This window comes from Ischnura elegans, chromosome 3 (assembly GCF_921293095.1).
Source record: "Ischnura elegans chromosome 3, ioIscEleg1.1, whole genome shotgun sequence".
Lineage (NCBI taxonomy): Eukaryota > Metazoa > Arthropoda > Insecta > Odonata > Coenagrionidae > Ischnura > Ischnura elegans.
Window position 1 is genome coordinate 31,333,503 of NC_060248.1, and position 11,521 is coordinate 31,345,023.

General features: G+C 39.7%; 1 protein-coding gene across 2 annotated transcripts; it reads right to left on the reverse strand.

The window, feature by feature from the left end:
- Positions 1-530: 530 nt before the first annotated feature.
- On the reverse strand, positions 531-3,537 carry LOC124154996 (prostatic spermine-binding protein-like). 2 transcript variants are annotated; one of them, XM_046528741.1, is made up of 3 exons: positions 3,433-3,537; positions 2,884-2,955; positions 531-1,102 (listed from the first exon to the last, which is right to left on the reverse strand). In XM_046528741.1, exons 1-3 carry the CDS (start codon positions 3,503-3,505, stop codon positions 717-719), a joined length of 531 nt encoding a protein of 176 aa, XP_046384697.1. In that variant the 5' UTR covers positions 3,506-3,537; the 3' UTR covers positions 531-716. The 2 variants fall into 2 exon arrangements, with proteins under 2 accessions (XP_046384697.1, XP_046384698.1); XM_046528742.1 differs by lacking the exon at positions 2,884-2,955.
- Between the last annotated feature and the right edge of the window lie 7,984 nt (positions 3,538-11,521).

Sequence of the window (11,521 nt, forward strand, 5' to 3'; positions counted from 1 at the left end):
CGTTCACTTCCCTATCGCTTCCAAATCGCTCCCTAAGACGCTTACAGTGGGCCATAATCTGGTCCCCGGACGCTTCCGCGGCACCTAAACTCTCCCGCAACACCCGTTTCGCCTGGGGTTGGAGTTAGGAATCTAAGAATGTGGAGATGCGTTCCATCGCAGATATTTTGAGAGGAAAAGATGAGACGGCCTGGGCTATTTGCGTTATGAATTTTGGGAAGGATACGATATAAAATTTGGTCAGGTGGTGTGAGCTGGTAAAGACCTAACGTTTTTAGTCGAGAGTTTAATTCCCTGTGGAAATCATAGTTGGGTTATAACGGTAGAGGGGTGTAAGAGTAGGAGTCACCTAATAGTCTGTTGCACTCCTCTGTGCAGTCACAGGTGTCAACTACAAGCATCGTGGAGCCTTTTTCAGCCGAGGAAATCACTACTATCGGTATTTTTTGGAGTTTCTTGATACGTGCATGAGGAATCAAATACCTTCAATAATTATCTTGCCGTTATTTTTTATGAATAAAAAGGAAAAATTTATTTTTAAGATTTTTAATCGCGTATCAGTGGATATTGATACATCGTGGACGTTAATGGACCGTTATGGAATCAGTTACGATCATGGATATTTGTCCCATTTGAATCACGACTCTAATTTATATTAATTAAAGGGATGTCTATGAATATGAGCGGAATGCATTTATTTTCATTTAGAAAGCCTCTTAGTTAGCACCACGATCATTGCCATCGTCATCAATATCAGTGTGCCTCGCACCACGATTCTCTCCAACATCATCGGCGTCCTGTGCACTACGATCCTTGCCTTCATCATCATCATTTTTGTCCCGTGTACCACGATCATTGCCATCGTCCTCAATATTAGCGTCCCGTGCACCACGATCCTCGTCTTCGTAATCAGCGTCCTGTGCACCACTATCATTTTCATCATCCTCAGCGTCCTGTGCACCACTATCATTTTCATCATCCTCAGCGTCCTGTGCACCACTATCATTTTCATCATCCTCAGCGTCCTGTGCACCACTATCCTCGTCATCATCATACACCTCCATGTATTCACGGTTCGTTCCTGCTTCTTCAATGGCTCCAACTTAGTAGAGGAATAAAAATATTAATTGTTACAAATATTGATTGTTACAAAACTTATTACGTTTTTCATGTCACCACGATTATTTGCGAATCCATGTGAGTAGATTTACCCTTAGTTACAGGCTATGCGGGGATTTTGCCGCAATTTTCGAAAATTCGAAATAGCTTTTCCCTCGATACTTTTTCCTCGACCAAGAACATTATCGTCTGCAATTCCTCTAGTAAAATTATTCAAAGTATTTTTTCAAGAAATTTGCATATTAATATACTTTATATTTGTTCATAAACGAAAGATAATAAAATTTAAAGTCCTTTTAATTATTAGTTAAGTTATCCAAATGTGTCAGAAAAATCTAAAATTTTAATGTTTACTCAGGAAAACCAAAAATATTAAAGTGCGGCAAAAAAGCCGCAAGTGTGTACTGGCGCTATCCACGCGGGCGCGTAGAGCTAAGGGTCAATGATGCATAACAAGGATAAACATTGTTTATTAAATCGTTTGTTATTTACTGATTGCCAAAATACACTTTTAATATAAAATTATTGGATAAGATCACTTACGATGGTAGCTAATTCATTTGCAGAGAGTGCATGATTAATATTAGTCATTTAAAATGACGGCAGTAGCCTTAAAAGAAATTCATCCTTGATATAGGAAAATATCTTCTAATTGAAAAGCGAATAGAAAAATGAGTGAGATAAACAATTTAATATGGAATCAAGAAAAAGGGTGTGAAATCTACTTCTATATGTATTTTTTATGGTCGCCACGCCACAGTGTGTCATCGTCCTGTATTTATGTTTCTATCTCTTTGTTTCAATTTCTATTATACGTTATTATGATTGTATATTCGCCTGTGGCGACCTGTGTGAATGTGAATTTGAAATGTATGAGACCTATATGGTTCGTTTCCTCTTCTTGGGATCAGCGTTCCCCGAAACGCATGTGCTATATCTATCCTACTGTGTGTGTGATTGTGACCATCTTTAATTCCATTTCTTCTTCTGTCCGCGTTGAATTCTTCGTTCGTGGCGGGACCTACGCCCAGAGCCATCTCTTGGCCAAATGATAGGGCTAGACCTCTGGGAATTTGGTGTATAAACCCCCGCCGAAAACACTGGAGATTAGATTAGCCGAATGTGAATTTGAAATGTATGAGACCTATATGGTTCGTTTCCTCTTCTTGGGATCAGCGTTCCCCGAAACGCTTGCGCTTAAGGCGTCGTGTGAATGAATGAAGTAGTATATATATATATATATACTACCACTATATATATTATATATATATAGAAATATATATATGAAATATAGAAGATATATATATGAAGATATAGAAGAATATAGAAGATATATATATGAAATGCACGTGGCACGTAATATGAATAGTTCAAGTCAAAATCGATAAACACGGAGACACAAAAAAGAAACACTCACATTGGATAAATAAACTCGAAGCTATCGAAGCACTTCAAGCCAGTTGATCTCGTGAAATAATGTCATTGAATTTTTTAGGTGTTTTTGTGATGAAAATGTGCACATAACGCAGATAATTACATTTGGAATTATAATTGAATTGATGTTTTAGAAACATGTTGTTTTGGAACCGTTAAAGAAGCATGTGAATAAGAAGAACACGTAAGGCGTGAACTTATGAGTATGCATAAAAATTTTGTGGAGCTGTGTTCTAATAGTCATAAGAAGTGTTCATCTGTAATGTTGATCATAGTGATACTTTAAAAAGTTTAATTCGGAAACTCGAAAGATAATTTATTGAATCTCACCGTTGTAAGCTTCATCGGGATCACGTTTGCTAGCAGAGAATTCCACAGAAGCAGCGTCGGCCAGTCCTCTCTCTAATAACAGGAGAGAGATAAGTCATTAAAATTGGCATTTTAAAGTAATTTATGAATGTGAAACTCCACCGGAATTAGTCAAAGGGTCAAAGTGTCGAAAGTAAATTAAAATCACCAGTAGTTAAATATTATATTTAATTTAGGAAAAATATATCGCTCTTGCTAATAAAGAAAATTAAAAAAAGAGCGATAATTTTAAGCAATTCTTCAAATAGAATCAATAGTAAGACATAAGCTTAGGAGCAGTAACACGACAATTCTTAAAATATTAAAAATGGGAAAATAAACCTCAAGAAGCATTTAAAATAGAATCCCTTGGGAAATCTTGCAGGTAAAATATTTAAAATTGTGACTGGTTAAAATGGTTGAAACATGTATTGTAGTTAGAAGTTAACAAGTAATAATATGTTTTATAAACGAACGTGGAATTAAGTTGGGGAATATTTCGCAATTCAATATTGCAACATAGCAACTCACCGAAAGTGCCAAAGTCGATGCCGATGACCAAGATTCCTAAGAGGAGGATGAGTAGTGTCTTAAAAGAGACCATCTTCACTGTACCAGTGAGGAACCTTTCGCTTGCTCTCGTAGATCGAAGGTGAGGACCACTGTGAAATCTCTCGGCTTACATGCACTGATGATCACCGTAGACCCATATCGCCCACGCAGATGACTTTTTGTCGTCAATGTAATCGCGTGATTTCGGTGGTTCATCGGCGTGCTGTTCATGACGCTCATTTCCGCTAGTAGGGTGGCTACCGATGAATATCATGCCGATGAATCACCGAAATCACGTGATCACATGCCGCCTACGCTGATGATTTCCTGTCCTCAATGTGATCATGTGATTTCGGTGATTCATGAGCGTGCGGATTCATGACGTTCATTTCCTCCACATTAGTTTGTATGCTTAATTCCTCTCTCGTGGTAAACATCCAGTTTTTTTCTGTCGCCTCATGGTTTTATTTTTTGGTGCTATCGGGTTTAATTTCAGGTGATGTTAGAATTGGATCAGATACTTGTTAGGTGGTTTTGCTGATAGCCATTGCACCTGTAGCATATTGATTGCCTTTGATTTCACTCTCATGGTAAACTTCCTGTTTTTATCACTATTTTTATGTCTGATCGTCATATATGAATATGATATTCAGAACGTCACGGGAAGTAAAGCAATCGAAGTTAGATCGTGAGTGTCGGTCGAGCAAGGTCATATTCAAGTTCACGGCTCAAATTATATACCTATTTCCAAAAGTGTTTTTTGTAGAAGTCTCTAAATCTAATAGCAGTCATAGTATGATTTATACCGTACTTATTTTCTGAAAATCAAGGTAGAAAATATATTTCAGAGGTTCAAATCACACATTAATTAATTAAGTATTCTACCGATTATGGTGGGTTTCCATGGAGTACTTGAGAAGAATTCTGGGATCCTCCCTCCCCATCAACCACTTCTCTCTTCAATTCACACTCCTTTAAAAGGCCTCCTCCCTTTCATTCTATCTAAAAATCATTTTCTTTTCCTCCCTCTCCCTGGCTTATCCAACATTCTACCCTCTAACACTGTTTTCAGCATCCCCTCCTCGCTAAGTACTCGCTACATCCATACTTTCTGTTTCCTCCGTAACCCATCTAAAATCTGCCTCTCCACACCCACCATGTCCAGCACTGCGTCGCTCCTCCTCCTCCCTGTCCATTTCACCTTCTCCATAACCACATCTCGAAAGCCTCTAACCTTCTCACGCTTCCGCACCGTAGAAGGCCACACTTTTAGATCAAACTCTTCGCTAATCTTTTCTTTAAACTCTGAAATAACGATCCTCTCAATTGCTCTTTCCTGTTTATTAAAGCCTGCTTTGCTAATGCTATTCGCTTCCTAATGTCCTTACTACTGTATCCGTTTTCCTCTAATGGGCTGCCTAATTGGTTCAATTTATCTACCTGCTCAAGCTTCTCGACATCTACTTTTGTCTTGATTCTCATATTCCTTGTTTGCGAAGCTTTACAATCATAATCTGAGAGATCGGTGCGAGAATTAAAATTACAGTTTCTTTTAAATGTTTTGCTGTTAAAAGTTGGATAAGTAAGAAATGGAGAGATTCAAGCCACGTGCCAATAAAACGGCATGTTTTCTCCATTTGAAAAGAACAAATCAAAAGCTCTTTAGCTTAACTATTGCAATTTTTTAATCATGAATTACTAAATGCCTAATGAGATACGCTGATGGAGGTATTAACTACATTAAATAACTTATAGAGATACGCATTAAACGCGGAGTGCGGAAGTTTCAATGGTGTACTCAACAAATTGTTCTACAAACACATGGGGAATCGTAAAAAAAACAAATTTTCAACTAAACGTGGTGATTACTAGCAAAAGTTTCTACCAATACTCCAAGTTTTAAAATAAATTTTAGACTAGTGAAAGCGTATACATTGCTCCACACCTGAAAGTAATTTTTTATTGATTGTGGAATTTTTTCTGTTCACTTTTCTACCTTCGGGAGTTTTTTTTTCGCGTTGGTACTCAAATTGTAAACGATCTAGCGATGTAGACAAATATTATGATCGCCTTCTCTTTTAATTAAATGTTCTATTAATCCATTTATACAGGTTCCTTTTCAAATGCACTTTACTTCAGCATCCTTTTATTAGCTAGTTTTTCAGGGAAAAATTTTTGTACCCTGCTTGAGGGGAAAAAACTGATACCTTTCTGGAAACGACGAAATTCCTGGGAAAACTGCAATACGTGTGGGGACTGAGAGAGCGAGTGCTTTTGGCAGGGTAATTGGTGATGGAAGGCATGTGAGACGGAATAATTCAAAAGATAAGAGGGGAAATGGGCTTTGTTTTACGACATCGCAGCTTGGCGCAAAAAAAGGAAGTCCGCAGAAGTCGTCTTTTTTTGCCTTTAGCTCTGCGAAAGTCTCACGCGCACCTTACAATATGCGTCCTAGCTCGACCGCCCCCTCCCCCTCATTCCTCTTCCTCTTCAGCTCTCCCCCTTTGGTCTTAGCCATAAAATGCGAGAGGGTTGACGGTATTCATGTAAAACTGCAAACGCCTCCACGGCTTTTATTCCCGGCCGCTAAAGGTGGCCGGCGTCAGTCCTGGGCAAATCTCTCCGTTGCGTTGGGATAAGGGAAGTTTCCCGCGTCGAACGCATGAGAGAGAATCAGGAGAAATGCCGAAAAAAAATGGAAAGCATTTTATAAAATTTTTATGTACTCTCCTCGTTGTTTGCCATCTTGTCCGGGTCGAATCTTACACCTCAATTATAACCCACTTCACGATTAGTTATGGAGCTGAAATTTTCAGGTTCAATCAAAGCCTGATGAGAATGAAATATTCTAAAACTTTTATTATGATTTTAACTCTATCTCGATTATTATTCGGAATTTAAAATTAAATATGGAGATTAGTTAAAAAAATGGCCACAGAAATCCGATGGCGGTGCTGCGATAATTTAGAGAGTCATAACAAAAAATTATTTTTATCGAAGTTCATTGAAATATTGATTGAACAAAAATTCACTCGCAAAAGAAGAAGAAGGAGCTAAAACAAAAAGAGGAGACAGATTATTATTATCGTATTCTACCGATTAAGGTAAGTTTCCGTGGAGTGTTCAAGAAGTGATCTGGAAGCCTCCCTTTCCTTCCAGCACTGCCTTCTTTAATTCACTGTAAGGCCTAATCCCTTCCAATTTATCTAAAATTCCTATTCTTTTCCGTCTCCTCCCTCGTTTCCCTAACATTCTACCCTCTAACACATTTTTCAATATCCCCTCCCCGCTAAGCACTAACTCCATCCATAACTTCTGTCTCCTCCGTATCTCATCTAAAAGCTGCCTCTCCTCGCCAACCATATCCAGCACTTCGTCATTCCTTTTCCTCTCCGTCCATTTCACCCTCTCCATTCTTCTCCATACCCACATCTCGAATGCCTCCCATCTTCTCTCGTCTTCTTTCCTCAGTGTCCACTTTTCCGCACCGTAGAGAGCTACACTCCATATCAAACTTTTCACTAACCTTTTATTTAAACTCTTACGATCCTCTCAGAAGCTCCTTCTTGTTCATGAACGCCTCCTTTTCTAGTGCAATTCGCTTCCTGATGTCCTTATTACTGTGTCCGTTTTCCTCTAATGTGATGCCCAAGTAGTTAAACTGCTCTACCTGTTCAAGTTTTTCCCCACCTACTTTTATCTTGAGTCTCACATTCCTCGCTCGTCTTCTTGTGATTAATCCTCATTCCATACTCCTCGCACCGTTCGTCAAACGCACACAATAGAGCCTGTAGTCCCCTCGCTGACTGGCTAATCAGCGCCTGATCATCCGCAAACCTTACCGATTTCAACATCATTCCACCCACTTTCACTCCATCTTCCAACTCGTCCCACGCTTCTCTTAACATCTCCTCAGCGTATACGATGAAAAGCAGTGGCGATAGAGGACAGCCTTGCCTTACACCTCGGCCAATCTACACCTATTCTCTACACCTCCAATCTACACCTATTCTCTTGAGAATATCCATTAACTTAACCCAGTTCACCCTATCAAACGCTTTCTCAAAATCCACGAAACAGGCATATACGTCCTGCTCATATTCTAGGTTCCTCTCGACGAGGGACCTCATTATTGCTATTGCATCACGAGCTGACTTCCCTTTTCTGAAACCAAATGGATCTTCGCCCAAATACTCGTTTGCCCTTGCCTCCATTCGTCTGTTCAATATCCTCAGTACCACTTTCGCCGCATGCGATATTAGGCTGATAGTTCTACGATCTCCGCATACCACAGCTTTCTTCTTTTTCGGAGGCGGAATTAAAACCGTCTTCACGAAATCCTCCGGCCAACATCCCTCCTCCTAGATCCTGCGCACTAGTTCGAAAAACCTTTTCTTACTATCCTTCCCTAGATTCTTCAGAAGCTCACACGGTATATTGTCCACGCCTACTGCTTTCCTAACCTTCACATCACGAAGTGCTCTCACTATTTCCGAATCTAATTTCCCCGGTCCAAGATTATCCACCTGCACTGCACTTTCCTCCTCTAGAGTCAATCTCTATGGTCTGTTCATTCCGTCATACAGGTCCTCCACGTATTCCTTCCATCTACCCTGTACCTCATGTCGCTCGGTTAGCATCCTCCCATCTTTAGCCTTAATTCTAGACATGGTTTGTCCTCTTTTGCCGCCCGATAGCGACTTCACTTTGGCGTACAACGCGCCTACTTCTCCATCCTTCTGGAACTTTTCCATTTCCTCACACTGCCTTTTCCACCAAGCCTCCCTTGCCTTCTTAGTTTCACGTCGTAATCGATTATTTAGTTCCCTATACATTCTTTTGCCTTGTTCTGTGTCCACGTTCTTCCACTTCCTTCTCTCCTCCATTTCTTTTTCCATTGCCTCCGTAACCCAAGGCTTCTTTATCCTTATGCTGTCAACGTAGCCAATTGACTTCTCCACCGCATTGGCTATTCCAGTTTTAATATTATTCCATCTTTCTTCAACAGTATTCGTAACTTCAATCTCCCGTATACTAATGTCCACTAGTTCCTGATATTCTCTCCTCATACTCCCCTTCAGTGCTTCTAGATTCCATTTCCTCACCCTCCTGCTTTCATGAGTCTTTTGAATCTTACGTTGCAATTCATAAGTATTAGGTTGTGGTCTGAAACAGCATCTGCTGCTGGGAACCTGCGCGAGTTTTTCCCTACTATTCCTAAACCTCTGTCTTACCATAATGTAGCCTATTTGATATTTCCCTACATCCCCTGGACTTTTCAATGTGTACCTTCGCCCTTTATGATGATTGAACCACGTGTTTGTGATGAATAACTTGTATCTCTTGCAAAATTCTGTTGTTTTCTCACCCCTCTCGTTCTGAATTCCTAATCCAAATTCTCCTATTTCATTTCCATCCCTCCCTTCCCCGACTGAAGCGTTCCAGTCCCCCATCACTACCAGATTTTTCTTACCCGGTGTGTCTCTGATTATTTCCTCGAGCTGTTCATACACCTCATCTACTTCTTCCTCCCTATGATTGCTAGTGGGCATGTAAACTTGGACCACCACACGGTTGGTGGGCCGCACCTCAATTTCTACCACCAGAATCCTATCGCTTACCTGGTCTATACCTACCACACGCTTACCCAACCTCCCGTTTAATACTAAAGCTACATCTTGCTGGCTTTCCTCTCCACCACTATATATAACCCTATACCCATCACTCCAATAGTCCCCCCATCCTTCCGCCTCTGCTCCCATAACCCTAAGATATCTATCCTCCCTTTAGCCATTTCCCTTTTGATATTTTCTCACTTCCCCGCCCTCATCATAGTCCTCACATTCCACGTCATTACATTTATAGCCGACTTCTTCCTCTCCATCTTCTCGGTCTTCTTTTCTTCTTTCTTCATTGCTGCTGCTGCTGCTTTCTGATGATGATAAGTCTCTGCAAGGATTTCGCATGTTGATGACTCCGAGGACCTTGCCGAGCTCCCTGCCGTGCCCGACATCCGCCCTTAGTAAACGGGTCCCGTACGATGAGATTCCGAGGCTCATTTGGATGTACTCCATGTTTTCAGGGAAGAGATAGTTGGTAGGGTTTCCCACTTCCATTCCAACTGTGTTTTTCACGTGACACTATCACGTGGATTACCTTTCGTCTGGCTCCTACCCTTTGAACTATCTGGCATGGGTGGCCCTACCGGGAATAATTTAGAATTAATCCCGCCAGTGCAGATCTATGGGTCATAGGAACGCGCAAGCCTTTCCACCGCGACAGGGTTGTAGACCAAGGGAAAGGAGGAGACAGATAAGGTATAAAATTTATTATTTAATTTTTATAAACCCAAATTCTACATAGCTTGGGTACATATCAATAATTCCAAGCTGGAAAACAATAGTAGTCACAATATTTCGCGATAAAAACGTTTTTATTTTTTTTCAATAAAAATATATTCATATTTTGCATTATTTCTTCCCACTGTGTCTCCACACTTAACGTTATTGTTTACTTTTTTGCGGGTAGGCTTGCATTCTCTATGAAGACGTTTAAAATTAGACATCGTCCATTAACTATGTTACGTTTTTGGTGATGTTTCAACTTCTTCTCCCTTAGTTTTTCAACGATGGTTTTTCGTAAAATATTTATTCTTCTTCCCACAAGAGGCTCTTTCATAATATATTTTCTGTTTTAGAGTGAGTTTGAGATTTTTGGATGGGTTTAAAAAGTCCGTTGTGATGTTCTCTCTTTTCCTCCGCCTTTCGCTGATAATAATAAATCGCTAATGCATCGAGTTTCACTCTATTGAGTTCTTCCGTACACATTCGTGGTGACAATATTGACTGTAGGTCACCATTACCTAAATACCATACCAGTTTTAATGTTAAGAACTTTTTTTCCATTTAATCTACCATAAGGAGCATGATGATATTTCCATTTTTAAATTCTGGCGGCGTAATGCAATGCTCCTTTTCAACTTAGTTTCCATATCACTATACGGCTTTTCCTCTCTTTTATCCATTCCCATTAATACGATCAGGGTCGGCCTTTAGAAAAATAAAATATACAGGTACATTTTATTTTTACAAACGGGCACTTTATTGCACCTATTGTGATGGAATCGCCTCCGCAGGATGTAAGTGGTCATTTTTAGAACTCCATATTTAACTTTATTTAGAATATTAATCGAGTTACACTTCCAATTGCGGTAAAAGTGGAAGAACATTGGATTGTCATATAGTGCTGAACTATTCTAAAACTTTGAGTGCTATAGCTAATAAGGAGGTGGTTGAAATTTGAGTTTTTGAGAGTTGAGATTTTGCCCGTAAGTACTAACAAGAAAGCGAGTATAGAAAAATGCGGTAAAATACTCGATCAAATATCACATAATCCTATATTGAAGGAGTTGGACTTTAGAAAATTAATCATTTCTATACCTGAGCTACAATTGAGTGATTTCATTCACACAAGATATTTCCATATCTTCCACGCTATTATCTTGATATTGTGCCCCTGGCTTCTTATCTCCTGTCATATTTTATTAATTTCGCATCTCTTCCGCGTTCCATCAACTCTGATCGAAACAGAATCTTCCAGGAACTTATATTATCCGGAAATCATATTTTCCTTATCCTGCATGAATCTCGATGATTAATTTTCTCCTAACGTCTCGGTAAAACTTTTCATCATGGCTCGATGTTAATGTTACGGCGTAGCGGCTGGCACTGAAAGTAAGTTGCTGAGTCAGGAGCGGTGGGGATAAGTAAGATTAACGATGCTTCTCAAAAGTCATGTCGATGAATTAATCCACATGCCTAAAACTTCAAGTCAAAATCACTTCTTCAAGTTAAGAATTGCAAAATCAAAACGGCCCGATTTTCTGGTAGCTGCGCTAATTGAAAAATATTTCCATGGATCACCTTATGCACGTAAGCTTATGAATACAGCATATATTTCCGACGGCGCGGGCAGGACCACGTTAAGGTAATTTTAAAGTCCCAGACAAGGAAAATATGAATACCATTACATTTTATCCGCCAACTAGTTGGCCCACTTCTCTGGGTAC